Source organism: Acomys russatus, chromosome 9 (genome assembly GCF_903995435.1).
Source record: "Acomys russatus chromosome 9, mAcoRus1.1, whole genome shotgun sequence".
NCBI classification, from domain to species: Eukaryota; Metazoa; Chordata; class Mammalia; order Rodentia; family Muridae; genus Acomys; species Acomys russatus.
The window spans coordinates 14,126,161-14,152,636 of record NC_067145.1 but is presented as its reverse complement, the minus strand read 5'-3'; the positions used below and the strand labels follow the sequence as shown (position 1 = coordinate 14,152,636).

Below are 26,476 nucleotides of genomic sequence, written 5' to 3'. Positions count from 1 at the left end.
AGAATCGTGTGAAGAGTTCAGATATTTAATATGTTAATTCATCCTACAGTTTCTCAAAGCACAATTTGTGTTACATAAATAAAAAGGATTTGGAACATTTACAGAATGAAGTTTATAGTCACTGAGATCTTGAATATCTGCAATATTCCTTGCTTAGACATATAAATTAGGAATAAAACTACCTTTTCAACTCAAACTTACCTTGCCTACATACTGATAATCAGAACCTGTATACTCTTCCAGTAAGAAAAACTGGTTCCACATCCAGCCTCGTTTTTGACGGTGCAGGATTTTACCATCATTCTTTCTGATACGGGATTCTCCAGTCATTTTCTCAGGCCCAGGAGTCCTTCTGAACGTTAACTCTGGAGAGCAGAAGGGGGAAAGGAATGCCCAGAAAATGAACAGTCTCAAGAACTGATAGACTGTCATAGTTCACTTCTTGAAGTATTCCACTGTAGATGATGAAAATGTTGTCCTGTTTATGGTATCAGATCTCAACTGGCTTCCAACATTTCATTAATGCTGTGCACATGTCCAAGAGCTTCAAAAAACAAGCAAACAAATAAAAATAGTTAATGGAAATCGTTTTGATTTTTTTATTAGAAATTTGAAATGAAAACAGCTAGGTAAAAACACTAAAGAAAAACACTATCTTTTTCTAATTCATAAAATAATGATCAGTTTTACAAAGCGCTCTTTGTCTAGAAGAGTATCTACAATTCAAGAAACGACATGAGTACTTTCTTTCAAATTAATTGTTAGAACACCATTATGATTCTTTCTCTTTCAGCACAGTGTTAAAGACTTGTAATTTCAAAAAAGATAGATGCCACTGTGAATGTCAAACTTTCTGTGATTTAGCATAAAATTAAATTTTGAAAATAAAATTTGATTCAAATGAACTGTATGAATTATGGAGGAATTATGAAATGCAATTACTTAAGTAGTTTCTAAGTGGTTTCCATTGCTTGTTCTAATTTAATCAGAGAATACAGAAAGTTAAAAAGAAAGAAACCCGTGGACAAGAGGCTACCACTTCCTACTAAGTTAGTCTACGTACCACCAAGCTTTTCGTCACGAGAAGAGGCACTACTCTCAAACTGATTTGTGATAAAGTTGACACTAGTACGTGGGAGAATCTACCAATCTGCCAACTCTGTGCAAGTGTACTAACTTGGAATCTGAACACTCCTTACCACAGTTCTGCCATCACTTGGTCTAGAAGCCTAGAATATATAATATCTACTATGGTAATAGCCTACTAACTCCTCTGCAACCTCCTACCTGCCACGCTTTTCCGTACAGCATCTCCAAACATACATACATACATCTCCATAGCATTCATATGCATCTCAGTTGTGAGGTTGAGTTTTAAAATGTCTTATTTCTGTGTGGATGCTCATTGCACTGAGAGCAGAAAGTAGTATCTACCCAAATATGTGGCAGTGGATTTCACAATGACCTGTTACTTCATACAGTTATTTCACTTTAGCCCTTTACTTCAACACAATAAAATGACTCCTCTAAAGCTAGAGTTATTTTTCTGTAGATCTCTACTTAAATCTTAGCCTTCAGTTCTTGTTCGGAAATCTACTCTGACATTTTATGTACCACAATGCACTATATATGTCTTACTTTTTTCAAGTATATATTACACAAACCCAAAAAATTCTTAGTGAAAGAGATGTTTGTATATATTCAGTGTCCAGAATGGAGCCTTACATGTCAAGAGACATTCATTAGCCACTTTCAATAAGAAATAATATAAATATAACCATGCTAACATCTATCATTTCCTCTTCTGTGAGCTTCTATCAAATTTTTGTGTATAAAAACACACTTTACAATAACAGTTGCTTGTGTTTCATTGTAATTCAGACACATTTTTATTTTATAAATTTGCTTATATTATTAAAACTTTACAGTAGCTCATTTTATTTCTATAGATCATAGTTATTCTAAATTACTTTGAGAATAACATGATTGAATTCTATGTGTGTCCTAAGAAGCACTCCAAATATTATGGAATTCACATTTATGCTTTTACTCACTGATATCTGTTAACAATTTGTTTTGTTTTCTTTTCCTTTATTTTTAAAATGATTGAAAGGTTAATGCAAATGTTCTCTAGAAATAAGATTAATGATGAATCAGTGTCTCCCTTGAGTGTATTAAATAACAGCAAGCACATGAAGTCATACAATGTGATCGATATGAACTCTATTATAAAATGCCATGCAATACTCTACCAGAGTTTAGCAATGAGCTGGTTCATAAAGTGATTTTACATCCCAGAGCCATGACATTCAGACACTCATATTGATTACATTCTAGGTAGTAAGAACATTCACTAAAATGCTGTTTGTATTTCTGTGAATTAGGATATGTTGCATTGTGCAGAATACTAAACTGTTTCTTTGGGTAAAGAAGTGTGTGAGTTAGTGTTTCTTCTAAAACATTAAGATTTATTGAGGCAACAATACTCAACTCATCTGCTTTTATCATTAACAAAATTGACAGCAACTATACTGAATATTGCTTCTCATTCTATGTACAGCCATAAACTACTAATAATTATAAAAGAGAATTAACAGTTTGGAAATTAGGACCTACTATATATTTGAATACTTAACATGTAATCAAAGCTCTACATAATAAATAAAATCACTTTTTCATTATCACCATATATTCAACCGTTTAATGATTCAATACTGTAGGAATACTCAAAAGTTGCATACTTTAATAATGGTGTAAATAAAAGTACATTTGAATACAGTTTACATCCAAACTATTTGACGTAATCAGTTCAAACAATGAATGGCTAAGATCAAAACCTGAAGTTACAGCACATGCCGGTGAGGATTTGGTGAAAGAGAAACACTCCTCCATTGCTGTTGGAAGTGGAAACTTGTACAGTGACTGTGGAAATCAATCTTGTGTTTTCTTGGATAATTGGGAAGAGCACTACCTCAAAACCCAGTTATACCACTCCTAGGCATATACCTGAAAGATGGTCCACCATACAACAAGGACATTTGCTCAACTCTGTTTATAACAGCATTATAAGTAATAGCCAGAATCTAGAAACAACCTGGATGTCCTTCAACTGAAGAACGAATGGATAAAGAAACCCTGGTACATTTACACAATGGAATAATATTCTAAAGCTATCAAAAACAAGGAAAGTTTGAAATTTACAGGCAAATGGATGGAACTAGAAAAGATCATCCCAAGACAGGTAACACAGACCATAAGATACTCATGGTATATGCTCACTTATAAATGGATATTAGCCAAATAAAACAGGATAACCACACTACAATACATAGACCTAAAGAAACTAAATAACAAGGATGACCCTAGGAAGAATGCTCTATTCTCATATAGAAGGAGAAATAGAATAGACACCACAAGCCGTTAAAGAGAAGGAATAGGAAGTGAGTCTAACACAGAGGTTCTTTGAAAGACTGCATCCAGCAGGGGCTCCAAGCATATGCTGAGACACACAGAGAAACTTTGGGGTGAAACACAAGGAGTATTATGGAAGAGTTGGGGAACAGACAGACCTGGAGGGTTCAGGAGCTTGATAAGGAGACTAATAGAGTGAAGAAATTCAGACGGAGCAGAGGTTGCCACAAAGATTGATGCACCAACCAAGGACTATGCATGGTGAGGACCTAGACTCTCTGCTCAGATGTAGTTGATAGGCAGCACAGTCTCCTTGTGGGTCCCATAATATGGAGAGTAGAAACTACTTCTGATATGGACTCTGGCCCACACACGTTGCTTATTTCCCCCTGGTAGGGCAGCCTTGCCAGGACACAGAGGAAGAGGATACAGGCAATCCAGATTGAGACTTGATAGGCTCAGGTCAGATGTTATAGGAGGAGGGCTCCCCTTCTGAGGACTAGGGGGAGAGAGGGAGAGTAAGATCAGGTGGTGATGAAGGAGGGGGCTACAGTCCGAATTTAAAATGAACAAATTAAAAATTAAGAAAAAATAAAATTTACATCAAAATAGAAAGTTGTATCCACTCATCCTTATTTTCTCCCAAAGTTAAGTATTGTTACACATATTTTTAAGGTTGGGAGACAGTATGTAGACACTTTAGTGTATTGCTTAAAATGCTAACTGACTAAAGACTCCCAGAGATCCTTCTCTTTTCATCTTCCCTCCTGATGGCATTACAGGTTCATAGGAACACTCCTAGCTTTGTTTAAGTATGCTAGAGATCCAAACTCACGTCCTCATGTCCACACAGAAATCATTTTATGCACCGAGCCATCTTTGCCGTATGCCACACAACAGTATCTCTTTTCTTGGACAAAGTACTGAATGAATCTCTTTGCAAGTACATAGGAATGAGATTGTCATGCTGATCTCATTTTAGTTTCATAATCAAAGAATTTTCATTCTTCACAGGAAATGGTTATCAAAATATTGCTTCCTCCCAAACAAGCTAATTTCAGTATGTAAGCCTGCAACATCACATGCTATAATGTAATAGGCACGTCAGTGAATGTCAGTTATTCATTGTCTCTACATATCATTGCTGATCACTACCATCTATCATTGACTACTAAAAAAAAACTTAGTCGTTTCTCAGTTAATTGACAATATTCATTTAGGATCTTGATATAATAGACTTTACTCATTCACCATCTATAACAATAATATAAAGTGCTAAGGAATATTCAGAGCAAATTTATATCAATGTGAGTGGTCACTTTAAATACTTTTAGAAATTCATACAAAAACACAGTCTAATGAGATTTCAATATTGAAAAACAAAAGGATATTTTTCAGGTGTATTTTTACAATTCAAATGACTCAGAGCACATTAAATACTTCCTTTTATCTAACTAATGCCAATTTATGCATCTTGAATAAAGAATTATGAGAAAATTGAATCAAAGCGTTACACTAAGGACTCAAATAAAATGAAGCCATATGCTTGATCATATTTTCCAAGAGTTCATTACACACTACCTACTGTGCTATAATGTCAGAAAAGTGTGTAATTCTGCATTGAATATTTAACACTCTATTTTCTTAAAATAAAGTGTTCTTCCATACATGTCTGTTTAGATATAACTTAAAACAAGGTACATAAATTATTACTAATACAGGGATTCACACAGTGCTAAAAATCTTTGAAAATGACCAAATGTAAATACCACTTACAACATCTTTCAGTGTGAAAGAATATAGGTTCTTTAACCTAAAGATAAAACAAGATTATAGTACTATACTTATAAAACCTTATTTGTATATTTAATGCAGCAGAGCATAGACAAGCTGATCAAATAGGCACATGGTAGCTTTTCAATGGAGCAATAGGTACAAATGAAGCCTTACTAATCTCACTGCTAGTACAGTTAGCAATGCAGAATAAAGTACAAAAAGCTCTGAACTTTGCTATACCTCTTCAAAAAATGGTTGTTATTACTTGTAATTTCAGGTCAAGAATGTGACCTGCGTGCAGACCCTTCATGAACTTCTCCAGCTATAAAACATACCAACATCCTCACAGAACAATTTCAAAGCCAAATACAACTCACATGAATTTGAAAAGGTGGAGGGGTAAATCATATATTAGCGGGAAACAAAGGATTCAGTGAATGAGATACCACCCTCTCTAACGTTCTGCTAGCAGGTAAAAGAATAGCATTCAAGAGTTTTTCCTGCTGTTTCCACAACTTTTTGATCCAGCTGCAAATGAGAGTCCCAGATGAACCTTGATCCATGACCAACTTAGCAGTGCCAGTACAGCTGTGGCATTATACCTGCTGCTTCCTGGAAATCTTGTATTACTGCAGCTGGAGTTTATTTCATTATATGGAGTGAACAGCAAGAATGCTCTCAGGGTAGCTTAAAGATGTTCAGATAAAAGCCATCTGCTACCCAATTTTCTTGGATTCAGGACTTAAATGGGTTCTGTAAAACAATGTGACACACACACACACACAAACACACATATATATTTTTTCGGAATGCACATACACAATGCTTATTATTCATCTTTGCATGCATATTCTATGGAGAATCCAGAAAAAGGAAGAGCTAAAGAAAAAATTTGTTAGCAATCATAATCTATTAAATCACTTCCAACAAGAACAGTTGCACATGTACTAATAAATAGTGTATAAACTTAGTTGCCACCCGTTTTGTGTTTTCAACTGTGTAGATTGTATGCTGTGTACAAACTACACTGGAACATTTTATGTGTTTAGGCTACTGTACTTGAAAGTGGAAAATTCCATAACACAATCCATGAAAATTAATCAAATGAACAATCATATGGTGATATGACATTGTGTTCCTTTTGCATTCTACATGATTTTTAAGGCATATGGACAGTTATTTCTATGAGGAAAAGCACATGAATAAGAAGTGTCCATGTGAGATGCATGTGAGAGGCAGCTGGGATAAGGCAAAATAAACAGGACTACATGGTTAGTACTGAGATATCACTTGTGTTTACTATTATGAAAGGCCCATCGGTAGACAGTATATCACATTTATATGGAAAACTACTCTATAAAAATTTCCTAAATTATTCATTTGTAGCCAACAAGTAATACTGAAACAACCCCACAGAAGTTTGATTTCATTTTCTTGAGGACAGGGTCCAATCTGTAGCGTATTTTTTATTTATTGTAATGCTTGGTTCAACACTAAGCTATATTTTCCAATCATCATTTGAAAAAGTTTCAAATAATAGCAAGGCTCATTTATTTGTATCTAAATATTTATTTAATTTAATTCCTTTTTGAATTTTATTTTATTAATTTATTCATATTACATCTCAATTGTTAGCCCATCCCTTGTATCCTCCCATTCCTCCCTCCCATTTTCCCCTTACTCCCCTCTCCTATGACTGTGACTGAGGGGAACTTCCTCCCCCTGTATATGCTCATAGGGTATCAAGTCTCTTCTTGGTAGCCTGCTATCATTCCTCTGAGTGTCACCAGGCCTCCCCATTCAGGGGACATGGTCAAATATGAGGCACCAGAGTACATGTGAAAGTCAGACCCCACTCTCCACTCAACTGTGGAGAATGTCCTGTCCATTGGCTAGATCTTGGTGGGAGTGAAGTTTACTGCCTGTATTGTCCTTGGCTGGTGCCATAGTTTGAGCGGGACCCCTGGGCCCAAATCTGCCTATCATAATTTTCTTCTTGTAGGTTTCTAGGATCCTCTGGATGCTTCAACTTTGTCATTCTCCCATGCTTCTCTCATCTAGAGTCCCAATAGGATGTCCTCCCCTCTGTCCCAGTTTCTTGGTTAGTGAAGACTTTCATGGGACATGGCCTTGGGCTAGTATGCAGATATAAGTGAGTATATACCATTTAACTCTTTCTGCTTCTGGATTAACTCACTCATTATGATCATTTAATTCTTAAAGGCATCCTGCTCTTGACTTCGATAGTAGACTCCAGTATAGCTTGTTATATACTTAAAACAATGATCTACAGTCTGGGATGCATCTCATTGAACACATTATTGAACAAAATCTTAAGGTTTGTTTTAGTTATTCTGTTTCTGAGTGAATTGAATTTAGAATTATTATTCTACAGATAGGGTACTGAAACTAAATTACTGAGTGCTGCTTGTAGTTCAGTGTGTCTGCTCCTACTCAGCTGGCTACACAAACACTCTCAAAAAGTTCTCATCATCTAAGAGTTAATGGTGAGAATGTTTAAAAAAAAAAAAAGAGCCTAATTTAAAAGGGATGTTTTAAGGAATTATTTTTTGTGAAAATTACAGTTATCCTGATGCAAAAGAAACGGTTGTGTGACAGTATTCACATGCCGTATGCCCTGGAATATGGTTTTTGGTATACAGTGCAGGACAGGAGTTAAAAACTAAATTGTGGCAATAACATGGAGTGGGATTCCATTGTATGCCTTGGAAATATAGGTCACAAAGATACATAGGGTAGGGAAAAGAATGTGCTAATGTATTAAATGTATGCATAGAAGAAACAAGAAAATATTTCTTTAAGATGAAGGCTTGAATGTAAACTCATGTTCAGGTCTGTTTTAGCATGGTTTTACCGACTGAATCCAGAATAGTGTTATGCTTCCCTAGAACATAACCATTTGTCTTCTTTTTTTAATTTTATTTTATTAATTTATTCATATTACATCTCAATGGTTATCCCCTCCCTTGTATCCTCCCATTCTTCCCTCCCTCCCATTTTCCCTTTACTTCTCTCCCCTATGACTGTGACTGAGGGGGACTTTCTACCCCTGTATATGCTCATAGGCCTTTGTCTTCTTAAGATTTGTTTTTGACTTTTAAGAAATGTGACAAATTTTTCTCAACTGAATATATAAATACAATTATATTAATAATACATATAAAGGCTTTTATTTAATTTATGTATTTATTATTTTATTTATTATTCACTTTTTTCTCTTACTTAAAAATAAATCAATTCCATTGGCCGCTAGATGTATTCTGAGCTTTCTGAGCACTGAGTTCTATGTCTATCATGACTAATGGTAAGGTTGCCTCTCATTTTAGTGTCAAATATATCAGGAAGGATTAGCCTCAAAAACAGACAGGAGAATTTTTATCTACAGGTTAATCTGTCAGTTCTGGAAAAGTATGACAGTAATGCTATGAAATGCAGTCATAGCATTATAAGGAAAAACCTAAGGCTACCAAGTGCCTCTTACAGTGTTCTAAAATGCCTGGAATAATTTAGAAATGAACAGTCTGTATTGTGGTTAAACTTATACTTTCTAGCTGGTAAGATTGCTCCATGCGTGAAGAACTTATTGCCCAAGCACCCATTAGTACATTCACAAATAAAGTCGGACACAGCACCTACCTGCATTTATAACTTCAGCTCTTGATGAGTGAAGAAAAGAGGATCCACAGGAGTTTAAAGCTAGTCAGTTTAGCCAAACAAGGAGCTTCATATTCATTTAAAATCTATGTCTCACAAAGCAAGGTATGGAGTGATTAAAGAAGTCACCAGTGTCAACCTCTGGCCTCCAAGTGAATGTACACACACACATTTGCAAGTAAACATGTTCCCAGGCATCCAACATTAAGTACTAATAAAATAAGTTAGTTTGATTCCACTAGTCTGAGAGCAAATAGAAAGAACTGTTTGAGAACTGCAGATATTTGTGGGTAGTAGTTTAACAAAAAGCTAGGTCAGATCACACAGTGAATTTCTGGGTCAATGAAATCTCCTTAACATATCAAAATGAATAATCCTCCATATATAAATTCGACATGTTAAATTTCTGTTGTAAATATATCACTAGCATGACCGGTTTGCAATACAATATTGTTATTCAATAATAAAAATTCAGCTATTTTTAAAGTTTAATTTTTAAAGTATTTTGCCAGTGGAAAGAAAGGTTGAATGAATTCAAACTGTAATTTACTTAATCAAAACTGATTTTTAAATTTTTCTTTAAATGTATGAGTATGTACATGTTTTCATTTTTCATCTCTGTTCTCATTAATTTCAAACTCTAATCCCCATTCCAAAATTATCAATTTCTGAAGCATATTCTTTGAATTCCAAATGAAATACAACTTGTAGTCTTTCTTTGATAAATTTTATGAATAACTAACCTATTCAACAATCTTTGATTTCTGTTTATGAATGCCTAGATTTTGTTGTTGTTGTTTTTCCAGTACTGCAAACACGACTTGGGGAGATCCTTCATTATAATTTCTTTTCACCAACTGAAAGAATTAGAGCTCATAATTCTGATTCAGTGAATAATTTAGTGTCTGAACCCAGTGTAATATTTACCATATTTATGACTAAAATATATATCTATTCCTGTAAAAAGAAGCAAAAATGCCTGTGCACTTTCAGACTCAAAGAGAAATTACAAATTGGCTCTTATACTAATCAGATACTTGACCTACCTATAGCCACAAGTACAGTGGACACCAAATGGGAGTCATCATCTTGGTAAAAAATTGAATTGGTAAAGATAGGTGTCAGAAACGAAACAGTACATCTAAGCTATGGATCATCAAGGCCTTATCTACAAAGTGTCATTCATTCAGTCAGTTGAAAATTACTCCTATAAGGAGAATGCTGTTCAGCATTTCTTCTCTTATAATGGTAAACTCTTTCTGCATGGTTATGTTAGTACTTGCTCTTTGTCCCCTCTGCTCAGATGGCTGAATAATTGTATGTTGGAAAAGGAAAGAATAGCCTTAGTTTGTGTACACACACACACACACAAACAAACAAACACATAAACACAAAGGTCCATAATGGACTAAGTTAAGCAAACAGACTATTTCCTTTTGAGGATACTTTGATGTATTATACTGAATTTTATCAGAACTGGGCGGATGCAGTAGAAATACGTGGAGGCAGTGAGGTGGAAGAGCATGCAGAACAATCTCTAGGATTTCTGTAGACCATGTTTTTTATTTTTGTCATCCCATAACATATCAAGAAATAAAGATAGTCAAAAATGAATAATGTATTTCAAGGCATAATTTCCTATAATTTGGGTCTTTTATAGAAATTTAGTAGTTCTTTTGGTATCTTCTATTATTACTTTTCATTTCTTTCTAGGCTCTATAATTTAGTCCTCTATTATTTGTATGGTTATCAAAGATTGACTCTGCAAGCTTCCTCTTCACTCAGTTATTTCCTTTGCAAAGAGGAGCTTTAGATTTTCCTATGATTCCACTTGTTAGTTCTTGGTGTCATTCCTTAAGCTTTCGGATTTCAATTAAGAATGATTTCACCTATATTCCAACTACAAGTTATACATGGAAGGAAATGAATTTACAAAACCCACCAGAATTACAATAAATATATCGTCTTTTCTTTTGTAAACACATGCATTACCTTTTAAATGATTTTTTTGAGAATAGTTTTCAGGCTTTATCTTAAGTTACAGCATTTTTTTCTGATAATAAAATACTGAAATAGAGACTTTAATTTACAATGTTTTAAATTTTATGTAATTGAAATATAATTAAATCATCCCCTCTTTCCTACCTCCCATGCTCCTTGTTCTTTTTAAAATTCATTACCTCTTATTCTTTAATTAATATTGTTAAATGTATATGCAAATCAATTCACAAAGGATACTTGATGTATCTGTTTAAGGCTGTTTATATTTTTGGGACTAACTGCTTGGGATTGGATAGCCATTTAGAGTCCTCATCTCTAGAAAAGGTAAATTCTATCTCTCTCATCATTTTTTAACTTCTTGTAGCTCTTCATGTATGTGTGAGTTATCCCATCGCACACTGACATGTCAAATGATACAGTGATTGTTTTGGTCTGGGTTAAGCAGCATCACTGCTGAGACCTCATGAGTATAGCTTCCCTGCCATATACCTAAAAGTCAATTCTCTCAGTGGGCTTCCTGATAGACCTTGGTGTCTTGAAAGAAATAGAAAAGAAGTAAGGAAAATAAAAGTAGAGAAATGAGACAATGTGCTTTATGAGAAGGAACAACAACAAAATCACTGAAATCTAAACTTTAATTCTTCTAGAAAGCACATATCTCTGGAAGACTATTTCCTGATTTTAACTGGCAAACATATCTCTGGAAGACAGACTATTTCCTGATTTTAACTGGCAAACATATCTCTGGAAGACTATTTCCTGATTTTAACTGGCAAACATATCTCTGGAAGACTATTTCCTGATTTTAACTGGCAAAAACTTTTAGGAGATAATCCTAAATGAGGACCCGTGGAAGAAAAAATGGCAAGTGGGATTTTGTCAAAATAGATATAAAACTTCTTCCTCACAGATGAATAAAATGGAAAAAGAGTCTATAGACTAGGAGCAGAGCTGCAAAACTTTTATCTCAGAAGAATCTTCACATTCAATCTTAAGAAATTGCATGCCCATTCTAATGTACACGTACACACTCACACACACACACACACACACACACACACACACACACACACACACACACAGTACAAAGCAAAAGAAAATTTTCTACCAGGAATCTGCAAGAATTTTAAAAAACACCATACATAGATTTAAAAAGCATCTAAAAAAGTTGCTCAATTTCATTTATCTTTGGGGACAAAATGTGAAAATTTTTGTCCTAATTAAACCAAATATGCATACTAAGTCACAAAATTAAAATATCCCATTCTTTTTAAGTGTATCTTAAGGAATGCACAAGAATAGACACCTGGAACAAATGTAACTATGAGGACGGACAGTATCGGCTACTTCAGGAAACATATTTTCTTTTTCTTAGACATCTACCTGTGGATTTATTTGATTAACTTGATACAATAGTCTCATCATAGAGTTTTGAAAATTACAATTATCCAGATGTAGCCCTATAGTAATGTATATTCATTACCATCAAAAAACAAGGGGAAACACCTAAAAACACCTTAAAAGGAGGGGTGGACAAATTGTGGTATATAGACTACACAAGCAATGTAATTAACTGTTGATAATGATGCAGCAATAAGCATCATTGCATGTTGAATACACTGTGTTAAGAGAAACAAACCGTGCAAAACTCTTATCAGATGTTTGATTGTACTTAATATGACATTTGTAAAACAGCAAAGATGTAGGTATATGAGACAGATTGTAAATAATAGAATTATAGTCACAACATAATAACATGAGGAACCTTCAGAAGACATGAAAATGTATTCTGTCCTGGCTGCCATAGTCATTACTGAAGGGTCTTAATAAAACTCACAGAACTTTGCACAAAACACATCTTACTCTATGTTAACTTAGGCCCCTATGACTGGCCTAACAAATAGATAGCGTGACGTTAATTATCAATGTGAGGTATACTTAAACAAAAACTACAATGTAAGAGTACCTCCCAAATGAAAATTTAAAAAAATATTTACCTTCCTTGAATTTCATGCATCATATTTTTAATTTTTAAAGTACTATCTTATGTATTTTTTGTAAAGTTCACAAATTTATACAATGTACTTTGAGCATATTCACCTATCACTACCTCCTCGCAGCTCCATAGAATTCCCCAATCTTGTCTTCTGGCCAACAGTATGCCTCTACTGTATCATTATTAGAAAATGCATAAGTCATTAGAAACCTTAAAGAATGTATAATCATATAAATTACATAAAATATCAAATTATTACATATTAATGATATATCTATTGGGAATCCAAGTATGAGTCATTGTTTTAGATATTTGTTTCAATTGTTTCTTTATTCTACTCAGACACCACAAAATATTAAATAAATAAACATTCCATTGGACACATAGCTTCCTGTCTTTGCTTGATGTTTTTGGATTCTAGTAATGTATGTCTGTACAAAACAACAGCTTAAATTTAATAGCCCTAACAGCGTGAGAAATATTTTGTGTTATCGAACACACAGACAGACAGACAGACAGACACACACACACACACACACACACACACACCACCACCACCACCACCACCACCACCACCAACACCACCACCAACAACAAGATCTTTATAAACTTATCAGAACTTTATATTATTCTCAGTTTGGCCTGGACACCTTCAGCTTCAGCAAACAGGGGTGAGTGCAAGAGTGCATAAAATATGAAGGCTGTGAAAGCTCATGCCTGCTTATGGGAGTGTGTAATTTAATAAAGTGTTCATTGATGTCAGCACGCCGGCACATCAGACCTGTGAGGGAGTCGATGCGGGCAGCAGAGAGACTCTTACTACTAATTAGATGACTCAAGGCCGATTACATTTTCCCTTGGAGAAAGACACAAGGGTGGGAGAGTTAGTCTCAAAGGGATTTAGATTCACAAGTAGCTGATGGAACAGAAACCAAATAGGAAAAGGCACACATTAAGTATAGCCAACTAGGAAAATGAACTTGGCGGGACTGCATTATTTATAAGAAACTTATGAAAGTGTACACTAAGCTTCTGTTGTTCTTACTTTATTCACATACAAATTCAAGGCATAAATTTTTAATAGGGAACAGTATTTTTGTTGCTTGCTTCCTAAGTTTTATAACATTCTCTAACTCTTAAATAAATTTGTGTGTTATGACTTAGAATTCCTTATCGTATATTTCACATCTTGTTGGCTATTGAAGTCTACTCCATAGAGCCATGTAAAATTACAAATGCATAAGTAAAATTAAAGGACTTAAATTGTGTATCCTTTAAAAAACTAAGATTTCTGATTTAAGATCTTATATATAAAATTTTTATTCATAAATAAAAGCATGTTTTCCATAAGTGCTGAATTAATCTTTATTTTCCCTAGTAAATTGATATGTGTATAAATGATTATCTGATGAACAAATATTGTTGCTCAACATTGCTACAAAGATAATTTCATATTTGAAATAAATCCTCTATTTTTCTATTGATATTATCAACCTGTACACTTTTAACTCCTGGAAAACCTTTGAATCCTCAAATGTTGAAATTGCAACACCTTTTACAAAAACAACCAAACAAAAAAACAAAAACAAAGAGAAAATGTTCAACTAAGTAAGAACAGAAAATTTTTATAAAATTGAGACCTACACATACGAAAGACTACAGACTGCTAATATAATTATCAAAGTTTTTTTTCAGTAATGAAACTGACATGGGTTTCTGGAAGGATGGCTTAGGCAGTGGTTCTCAACCTTTCTAACACTGTGGCTCCTCATATAGTTTCTCCTGTTGTGGTGATGGCCAACCATAAAATTGTTTCCTTGAGATATCATAACTGTAATTTTGCTATCGTTATGACTCATGGTGTAAATAAGTATTTGATATGCAGAATATCTGAATATGTGACCTCATAAAAGGGATCATGACCCACAAATGGGATCCACTGGCTTAGTGTCTGCCTTGGAACTCACGATTATGAGTTCCAGCTTATTTGTAACTCCAGGGCAGTCAAGGTAGGATTAACAGGATATATGGGACTTGCTGAGCAGCCAGCCTGTCTAATCAGGTGAGAGTCTGCCTAAAAAGCAAGGTGAACAACTTCTAATGAACAGTAGAGGTTGATATCTGGTCTCTACATACATGTGCACAACTGTGTGTGAACCCATGCACACACAAAAACCTTCACACACAAAAAAAAACTAGGTGGGCATTTCTAAGGTCTGATATCAGGCGCTGGAACTGGCCCCTGCAAATGTTTACATTACGTGTGCATCTCCTAGATACATGCATATGTGCACACACACACATACACACGTAATTACTCCACACACCACACACTTGTACACACCCATACACATACCAGCATGGGGGCAGAGAGAGAGAGAGCGAGAGAGATCAAAGAAGAAGAATCTGCTAAGAAATGGAGCTGAGTCTGTGCTTAAGTATTGAGTGACTGCCTAGCAACTAACTGTGTGAGCCCTGCTAAACAGATATTCAAACTATAAAATAGTACATAAAATATAAAATAAAATTGCATTTTCTCAAACAACGAGAAAAACATGTTTAAAAGAAAACTATGATCCCTGTGCCGAATTAATTCCTTCCATGAGCACTTAATATTTTATATGAAATTATTATTATACAATGTAATGAAGAAACAATGCAAAGCAGTAAAATTGTAAACAGGCCTAAAATTCAGCATAGTAAAAATAAATGTGTTAGTAATATCAATTGAAAAAAAAAAACACAGCATTTTACTCCTATTTTATTATTCATCACATATATCACATGTATAAACTTTATATACTGGTAAGAATCACTGTGGAATAATTAGAAATCCATAAATGACGCTGCCTTTATGGTGGCTTCCCTCGCCTCTCCTCATCATCACAAACACACACCTAGCGGCCCGCACAATCCCAGCCATCACGATTCTCCATTAAAATCAAGCTGGTTTTTATACACACATGTGCACCTTTGTGGTTGTGTTTGCATTTGGTGGTATGCATGTTCACATGGGTGTGACCTCATGTGTGTATTTTCATGTAGAGACTAATGTACATGCCCAGATATACTCAGGAGCTAGCCATCATGGAGAGGAGACAAGTTCTCCGCTGTGACCTGGGATTCAGCAATTATGTCAGGGAGGCCAAAAAGCCTGATGGAGCCCCTTCTACCCTACACTAAGATTACTGTGAGACCAAAACAAAAACAATATACCTTATGAATTAGGAGTTTATTTTCAGTTAAGGCAATTAAGAATAAGTTCTTCTTTGCCTTGTGTTAAGTCTTCGCATGTTAAAGTTTCTATTTAGAATTAAGAGTATGTTTTTCACCAACCAAGGACCATGTATAGACTGGACCTAGGCCCCTTACACATATGTACCAGAGGAGCAGCTTGGTCTTCATGTGGGTCCTCAGGTAAAGGAAGTGGGGCCATCTCTGTCACGGACTTTCTTGCATACTTTTTGATCACTTCCTTCTGAGGGGCTCCCTTGCCAGTTGTCTGTGGTAGAGGATGTGCTCTGTTCTGATGAGACTTGACATGCTGGGATGGATAGGTAGGAGGGCTTCCATTTTCTGAGGTGCAGATGAAGAGGAACATGGAATGAAGAAAGTGAGACCAGGAGGAGAGGAGGGAGGGGGCTACGATTGGGACGTAAAGTGAGTTAATTAATTAATTTAATTTTAATTTTTAAAAATAATTTGCTTCTGTTTCTTAGATCTGATATAAACTCCTTGGGGGCCCTATTCATTTATATCCTTTCCCATGGTCCTTTCCTTCCATAACATAACAATGCGTACCAGCCAACTCTCTTTATACTGTGAACACCTTATCTCTCCTATAAAAAGGAACTCGAGAGAACAGCAGTGGCTGCTGTCTTTCCAATTAAAGTGACACAGCCTGCGGGTCAGTCTCAAGTGCATCCAGAATATAGTTTGCTTTAATTGGACAACCATGGATTTGGTCTTTTCTCCTGGCGATAGTCAGGTGTAAGAAGTACAAGGTTGCACCCCACCTAGCTTTCTATGTAAGTTCTCACAGTCATTTTCTGGTCTTTAATCCTCATATTTGTGTAGCAGGCCCTTAACCAAATGGGCTGTTTCGCAAGACCCCTGTTTATCTTTAGTCTTAGCTCTCACTGTGAGACAGAACATAGGATATTTGTTTTCAGTTCTGGCCTATTTCACTTAACGTGATATCCTTCAGGTCCATCTATTTTCTTGTAGAAGGCAGGGTTGTTGTTGTTGTTGTTGTTGTTTTCTATCTATGATGAGCATTTCAATTGTGCATACATTCTTATTTTCTTTATTTCGTCACCAGTTATCAGGCATCTATTGATACATTTTTGTCTTAGGAATTGTGAATACTAGAATAACCAACAGGGCAATCAGCTATTTCAGTTCTATGCCAAATTCGTTTTGCTCTCAGATGTATAACCACGAAGGCATAACTGGGTCCTATTAAACTTTATTTTTACTTTTGTGAGGAATTTCCATTGTATTATCCATATTTCCATATTATTTTATATTCATGGTATCATTGTTATGAAGGATCTCTTTTCCTGAGGCCTCCACATTCTGTTTTGTTAAAAACAAGCCACTCTAAATGAGGTGAAATAGCAACTCTATTTTAGCTTCCATTTATGTTTCCCTGATCGTTAAAGATAGTGAGCGTGTTTTAATCTATTTATTGACCATTTATACTTTCTTTTCTGAAATATCTATTCAAATAATCTGATAACTTTCACTTGGTACAGATTATATTACATTAATTTATATCAGTTCTTCATATATTTTAGGTACTGTCAGAATAGCTGCTAAATATTTTCTCTGTGCTATAGGCCCCCATCATTGGCAGACTGCCTCCATTTATACAAAGCTTCTGATTGTGACATAATGTCATTTGCCAATTGATCTGCGAGAATTCAGAGAAGATAGTGTTCCCCTATCTTTGACTGTAGTACCGTACATATAACAGCAAAGTTTCTTATACATTTGAGTTGACATTGTCCAGGGTGAGAGATAGAGGTCAAATTTCAATTTGTAACATGTAAATTCCAGGTTTCCTAGGAAACTCTATTGCAGAAAACATCCCTTCTTCAATGTTTGCCCGTTTAACCATTTAACAAGAAAGATGTGGGGATGTGGCTTTGTTGACAAGTTTTTTATTTTGTTCATGCTTGCCCTCGTTCTGTGTTTATGTGAACATTGTGATCATTGTAATGTCTTTTTCTTGTCATTGCTGAGAGGGGTTTGTACTATGTAGCCATACTGTGCTTAGAACTCTCTATGTAGACCAAACTAGACTGAAACATACAGAGATGCAATGTTTTCTGCACACTTCTACCACCTAATGATGGAATTAAAAGTGTGCACCAGCATAGTCAAACCATGACATTACTGTTTTAGTAGAACTTACATTGAATCTGTGTGACATTTTGATTAGTATGAATATTTTCATTGTATTAATTCTTCCAGTTAATAGGCTATCTTTCTAACTCTTCATGTCACCTTCTTTGATTTTATTCTTATTTTTTCTCTCTTTTTTTTTTGTAATGTTTTATTATTTTCTCTGTAGAAGTCTTTCACTTCCTTAGGTAAGTTAATACATTGGGTTTCTTTGTCTTTTTTCTTTGCTTGTTTGTTTAGTGTTGCAGCTACAATGAATTGTTTAGTGTTCATATTTCTTTCTGAAGAATTTTGTTAGAAGTATATAGAAAATTTTGGATCCTGCTACTTTAGTGAATTTATTTTTAAGTTATAGTAATCTTTTGCTATAATCTCTGGACTTTTCTATAATAGCATCACAGTATATACAATAGCATCACAGTATATACAGTCTTGTGGTAATTTGACTTCTTCCTTTAGTATTTGAATGCCTTTTCTTTCATCTAATTGTTCTTTCTAAAATTTTCTGGTACTATTAAAGAGGAGCAGTAGGATCAAGCATATTCATTTTGTTCATGCTCATAGGGAAAAAGTTTTTGGACTTTTCTTAACTAGGATGATGTTTGTTGTCCCCCAGTCATGCAGGATTTTTTATCCTAAGTTATGATCTTTCTATAGCTGCTATTTAGAGCTTTTAAATTAAAGAATTTTTAATATACACACACATTTTTCTGCACCTATTGAGGTGCTCACTGAATGCATATCCTTTTCTTTTTATTTATTTTTTTTCTTTTTCATTTTTTTTATTAATTTATTCTTGTTATATCTCAATGTTTATCCCATCTCTTGTATCCTCCCATTCCCCCCCCCCATTTTCCCATATTCCCCTCCCCTATGACTGTTCCTGAGGGGGATTACCTCCCCCTGTATATTCTCATAGGGTATCAAGTCTCTTCTTCGCTATCTGCTGTCCTTCCTCTGAGTGCCACCAGGTCTCCCCCTCTAGGGGAAAGCCTTCACTTACCAGGAAACTGGGACAGAGGGGAGGGCATCCTATTGGGACTCTAAATGAGAGACACATGGGAGAATAGCAAAATAAAAGGATACAGAGGGTCCTAGAAATCTACAAGTAGAACAATATGATAGGCAGATTTGGGCCCAGGGTCCCGCTCAAACTAAGGCACCAGCCAAGGACAATACAGGAGGTAAACTTTAAACCGCTTCCCAGATCTAGCCAATGGTCAGAACATTCTCCACAGTTGAGTGGAGAGTGTGATATGACTTTCTCACGTACTATGGTGCCTCACATTTGTCCTTTTCTTTTTATGATGTGTTAGTATTAACTGATTTTTATGTGTTAAACCATAATTGTATTTGTTATCTTAGGGTTTTCTAGTACTCTGATTAAATACTGTGTTCAAAAGAAACTTGGGAGGAAAAGGGTTAATTTCACTCACAATTCCCTATAACAGTTCACCATCAAAAGTAGTGAGGGCAGCAACTCAAGCAGGTCAGGAAGCTGGAGGCAGGAGCTGATGCAGAGGCTGCAGAGGGGTTCTGCTTAAGTGGCTTGCTCAGCCTGCTTTCCTATAGAACCCAGGATAACCTGTTAAGGAATGCCCCCCCCCACACTCACAAGGGACTGGGCCCTCCCCAATATATCACTAATTAAGAGAATGAACTATAAGCTTGCTTACAGAGAGATCCTCTGGAATCATATTCTTAATTTGAGACTCCCTCCTTTCTGATAACTCTAGCTTGTGTCAGGTTTCCATATAACTGCCCAGTACACTTGGTATGAAACAAACTTGACAAGTAAATAATTATTTTACTATGCAAATTTTTGAAAACTTTTTTTTTTTAATTTGAGACTCTTGATTTCCATAACACACAATTTGCTTCTCAGTTATCCTAATACTACACTTTGACATGAAGCTTTGGGTATCAAACCTCAAGTGTGTTGACAGAATATAGGAGTGTTAAGGTAGCTGTATGTCTCAAAATGTACTTTCATCACTGTGTCTGAAGAGTAAAGGATTTGGTGTTTAGTAACTGTTGAATTCTTGAAACTTTATCCAGCATTTCACTATGAACAGAGTGTACAATAAATATATCAGGCAAGAAAAATGCCTTCTCCACCAAGAAAGAAAACCATTACAGCTGTTGAACACTGACTCTCAAGAAAGAGAAAAGAACAAAGAAGATCCAAGAGTGTCAGACCGCTAGAGCATGAATATTTCCTACCCTACACTGCATCTTCGATCTATAGTCTTTGCCTTATTCCTTTTGTTTCTCTACTGATTCTTCTGTTGGTTGGTTAATTCATGAGCATATTCTGTACTGTATGGGGCTCCCGAGACCACCCTCCCATCTATGCATTTCCATCAACTGTTTCGTATCTAGCAGACAGTCAAAAGTTCTAACTCTTACTTCACAGCTCTCAGCCATGTCCCAGAAAAGTTAACTAAACAATAGATGGTCTATACACACACATACACACACATACACACACACATACACACACACACACAAATTAAAATGTATCTGATAAAATGATCACTCTTGAAATTAGTGCAGGTGTGAAAGGGAAGTGTCACTCTGCAGTAGGAAACAGCAGGCACTCATGAGACCATTGCCACCATTATAAAGTGATGTCAATTCTTGATGAGCACTTTGATGTCACCTTTTCCCTATGAGCTCTTCCATGACTTTCAAGCTTGGTTACACCTTCCTCCAACTGGTTGGCACTCTTCTACCTCTACTGCTAGCTGGCTTCGCCTCCACAGACAGATCCTCATCATTACTGACCATGGTAGCTATGGCATGTGCAGTGCTCATATAGGTATTCTCCTGTGATGCCCAGAACTCAGACCACAACATCTAAGGCAGAATAAAAGAAGATGAAGGGAGTGGGAGGAGGGAGCTTGTAAAACCACTCTGCAGTGTATTGTAAAGAAGCCCAGCTATAGAAGTACCTCATGTTGTTACCATACACAGAGTGAAGACCTCACTAATTGATCCCTGCTTAAAGGAGTTAGTTTTATATTGAAACAGTTCTGAAATATAAACTGTCACATATGAGAAATTATTACAGGGCAGTCAATGAGATGGCACTTTTTACAAAGGATGAGTTAGTTTTTACAACATTGTGAAGTAGATTCTCACTCCTATAGATGTGAAAAGAAATGCTATGACTGCGGAAGATACATGCATTGGACTATATATTATTAAACAGACCATATTAAATAGCTTTTTAAATACAAATTGAACTTTAAAATCTTAATTCCAATAAACAGTAGTTTGTAAGTCCATAAGACGGTATTGACTAGGATCATATATTTTTCCTTCCATTATGCTAATTGTAGTTGATTAAATTTAGAGATAGATATTTAAATATTAATGTGGAACATTTTCCATATTATAAATATGAATGTTTGGCCTCTATTTCAAAAAAACATATGAATAAAACATTAGGTTTTCTCTGAATGGCAAAGTTAAACAGCTCTACAAAACGGAATTACGATCCTTGAATATAGCGATTATATATTGATTTATTTCTAGTGAAATCTTCTTAATAACATCAATAAATATTTCCCAGTAATATTCCCATGCTAGGTTTTATTTTCTTCAGTCAAAACTGTCAAAGGAGTTTAAGTGTCAGCACTTAGAAGCACTTGAAAGGCAGAGAAAATTATGTGGAAATGTGCAAGCAGCTACAGAGAAGGAAGAAGTTACAGGTACCAGTGTGGGACAAAGAGGATGGACTACACCCTCCGCGCCTGTTTTGTAAGGGCCCTAGCTATTGGCTACCTGTCCCTAATGGTCCAAAATACAAAGTACTGTGAGTGTCAAAGGATAATTTTTAGAAAATATTACCAGAAATGTAAGAAAACAAAAGAAGGAAAACCTCCTTCACTGTGGACTACATATTTTTTTTCTACATTACTGGACCAGTTTCTCATCTAGGTTAATTAGGGATGTGGGAGAGGACAACTGCTTTTTTGTCCTTTAATTGAACATAGATTCTTTAGATAGATACTTGTTTGCCCAGTAAACTCCAGGAAAGTGATATATTTCACTACTTTCCTTTAAAGAAAGTCCAAGGTTTGGTTGTATTAAGTTAAAATATTATTTAATCAATAAATCTGAGAGCATTGGGGCATTAAGTAACATGGTTAATGTAATATAGCTGGCAAGTGGCTACCATGGGGTTTAAGGAGGTTTCTTTCTCCTTTATTATTCTGTCTTCCAACCAGAGAATTCATAACTTAAAATGCCAAGGACAGAGATACAGAGGAGAATGAAACAGCATCACTAGAAAAACTGCTAAAGAAACCTTATCTCCTATGCTTCAAAGTAGCTTTTTTAAAGACTCATTTAATCAATTTTCATTAAGTGTAGATGTGGGTGCATATGAGTATTGTGTACATGGATACAGGTTCTCTTGGAGGCCAGAGATGTCAAATACCCTGAATGTGGAGTTAACAAAGGACTATAAGACCCCTGACATAGGTACTGAGAACTGAATATAGGCCCCTTGAGAGCAGCAAGTGCCTGTAACCACTGCACTGTCTTCCCAGCCTCCAAAAGTAGTTTTTGTTTGTTTTTTTGTTTGTTTGTTTGTATTTCTTATTAAAACCCAGCTTTCCAGCTAGACTACAGTGACCTTTGTCTTTAGTCTGTATGCTTTATTTACTAACATGGGCGTCATTGTAGACTAGCCCAGTGCTTCTAATTTTAGAATATAATATAGGTGGCCGGATGGTATTGCAATGATCACAATCACCATCTATCTCTTGCTAAAGTCTAGGGGCTATTTCATTCTTGGCTTACAGAATAGGGTGAGCAAAGCCGCCATACTATAACAGTTTTCAGGCAAAGATTGCACAGAGGCCATAGGCCAATAGCCAGCAGGGGACTGAGATCCTCAGTCCAATAGTCAGCAAGGAACTGAAACTCAGAAATACCCAGTGGCTCAGCACCCCTCAGATAACACCTTGATTGTGACATGTGATAAGGTACAGCAGAGTATCCACTAATCCACCTCTACACAGATACCTCCTCCACAGAAACTGAAGCTTCTGTGTTTCCTGAGCAGTTCAATTTTGAAATACTGTGTTAGAAATTACTAAAAGCCTACTGCAGTGATAACAAAATTACACTTAATATTGTTATAAATCATATCCTCTACAAAGAATGTAAGTAAGATGTTAACAATTACATGTAGGAACCATATAAACTACTCTAGTGGTCATCAATAAGTATTAAATTTTAAATTATACTAAACAAGTAATGCTATACCAATTGGAATAAAATACATGAACAAAAGAAATTTCAAAGATGTTTTTAATCTCTTTGTTATGATCCTATTTTACCACTACCTGAACTACATAATATACTAATTTTCCATATTTTAGATCTTGCAAATAGAAAACACTTCTCAAATTATTTTTCCCACCCTTACAAAAGGTACCAGATTCATAAAATGAAAAAGGAATCTACAAGTAGAACAATATGATAGGCAGATTTGGGCCCAGGGGTCCCACTCAAACTAAGGCACCAGCCAAGGACAATACAGGAGGTAAACTTTAAACCCCTTCCCAGATCTAGCCAATGGTCAGAACATTCTCCACAGTTGAGTGGAGAGTGTGATATGACTTTCTCACGTACTCTGGTGCCTCACATTTGACCATGTCCCCTGGAGGGGGAGACCTGGTGGCACTCAGAGGAAGGACAGCAGGTAGCCAAGAAGAAACTTGATACCCTATGAGAATATACAGGGGGAGGTAATCCCCCTCAGGAACAGTCATAGGAGAGGGGAATAATGGGAAAATGGGGGGGGGGGGAGGAATGGGAGGATACAAGGGATGAGATAAACATTGAGATGTAACAAGAATAAATTAATAGAAAAAAAAAGTAAGAAAAAAAAAAGAAAAAGGATAAGTACAAATCAGCTTTTAAGACTGTCTATGAAGCAGCTTAGAATCAGAGCTGGATGGCAACATTCTCATATTGTCTGATTATAACTACATGCAATGCAGGAAAGAAACCAAGAAAAAGAACAGTGCGTTTGTACTCCACATTGCTAATATATCTGTGAGTAAATAGAAAAAGCATGGTATCTTTACAGAATAACAATTCATGTTTAAGGGCATCTTAGCAAAAAGATTAAAATTACTTTCTAAACTTTTTCTTTTGTCTCTGTTGTAACTTTGAAAATTATTTTCAATATAGTCTTCACTGAATTGATAAGCTTGCAGCTACAATTTTCATAGAGAAAAAAGGAGGTGGAGAAATGGCAGTTTGTCACTTATTCCTCCTTTTTTCTTTTCTCTTTCTTTCTTTCTTTCTTTTTTCTTTTCTTTTTCTTTTTTTAACATACGGATCAAGAATGTCATCAACAGTTGCTGATATCACCCGAGACATTCTTGATCCCTATGTTAAAAAAAAAAAAAAAGGTGCAATGATCCTACGTAGGATATGATGACAACTGTTTCAAGATGTAATAAAAAAATTTGGAAAGCATCACTTAATACAGAGGCAGTCTGTAATGATCATGTGTCACAAGGTATAGACTAAACAATATACTGTTTAGTAGATCATTCTAGCAGAACTTGCCGTTGGGGAACTGTTCATTGTCTGTACCCAGATAAACTAAAACCATCCTGGATGACATTTTCCTCAAAAAAGTGTTTACTAAGTTAAATATGTGCTTAAGATTAGAAAAATATAGAACAAACAGTAAGACCTAAATGGGGGAAGACAACTACCATGCCCAATGCTTTATTCCAACCTCCACGCCCTGGTTAAATCCCTGGAGTCAGTGATGACAAGAGAAAACTAACTAATGTATCTCCATAGAAGCACTGTGGCACATGCACACCCACACATACACGTACACACATTTTAAAAACAACATTTAAAAAATGTAAAAGCATAACTTTAGAATATGAAGGACTATCTGTGCCTAGAGGTACACAGACTTTAAAACCATGATTTGTGAGTAGAATACCGCAAGAATGCACCTAAATTGTAACAGAAAACTAGGGAACACACTTTGATAATTGTGCCCATAAGTGTTTATTTTGGACCCACGGTGTGGTCAGTGTTGTTAGACAGCTCTAACATGAACACCTTTGATTCAGACTAGTCAGAGTTCTGCTCCAATCATCGCCAAAGTTTGAAAAGTCTAAAGAAAGTCTCTGTCCTCGCACTGTATATTAACAAAAACCTGACAAAACACTGCAAGTGAAACATTCGCCTTATTATTTCTAAAACTAAAGATAAATAGAAAAACATCTCACTGCCATGGTTCATTCCAGCAATTGCAAACTTTCATTAATTGGTGAATTTCCTAATGAGTCATTTATACTGATTTAAACAACAGTATGATTTTTTACAAAAGAATCAATAACTTACTAGCTTATCTGACATAGTTGTGAATCTATCAAAATTTTAAACTATACATAGTAACAAGCTAATAAATTAAACATTTGATGAAATGACTGTCATAACTTTGAAGAACCAAAGGAAATAGTGAGGATTTAGTTGTACCACAATTTCCTGTAGCTGATTTTCATAGCTTTCTGTATACTGTAAAATTCAGTTTATGTGTGTATCACATAGGGAACTAGGCACAAACAGTAGGCTAGTATATTCTACACCATTCTCTCTGAAAACTTCACTAAAATTCAATATTTGAATTTTTATTTAAATTGTGTATATGTACATATGTATTAGTACAATGGCATATGTATATTATAGGTAGATTTTTAATAGTATAAGGGCATATGACTTTTATAAACATCCTTACTGTTATTTTGATCTTCTTTTCTTGTTCTTTTACTCTCTAGTTTCTGTAATGATCTCATTCCAGCTTCCCCAGTTAGTGCCCTCCCCTGCTTCTCTCATTTCCAAGTTTAGGTCACTTGTACCTTGGTACCCACTTTTCTATTGCTTCCCCATCTTGCCAGCCTTACAATGGTCACTTTGTAGTAGGCTGGTTTCACCATTAACTCAGGCTATGTACTCAAATCTGAAGATTGGAAACTAAGAACCTGATAAAAGGTTCTTATCTTGAAGTATAGCATGTGTTTAACACTCCTCTCAAGACCCTTAGACCATTTATTTTCATTGCATCTTCATAACTGTAGTATTTCTATTGTTATAAATTGTAATGTAAATATCCAAATACACATTGTTGTAGGCCACCCCTGTAAAAGAGTTGTT

The 26,476-nt window shown here is 35.4% G+C and overlaps 1 protein-coding gene across 1 annotated transcript in view; it reads right to left on the bottom strand.

Moving 5' to 3' along the window:
* Positions 1-26,476, bottom strand: part of Cdh10 (cadherin 10) — a 193,382-nt gene that overhangs the window by 122,583 nt on the left and 44,323 nt on the right. Inside the window, exon 2 of the mRNA XM_051150993.1 lies at positions 202-544. Coding sequence (XP_051006950.1) covers positions 202-432 — 231 coding nt within the window. The 5' untranslated portion in view covers positions 433-544. The remainder of the gene's footprint in view (positions 1-201; positions 545-26,476) is intronic.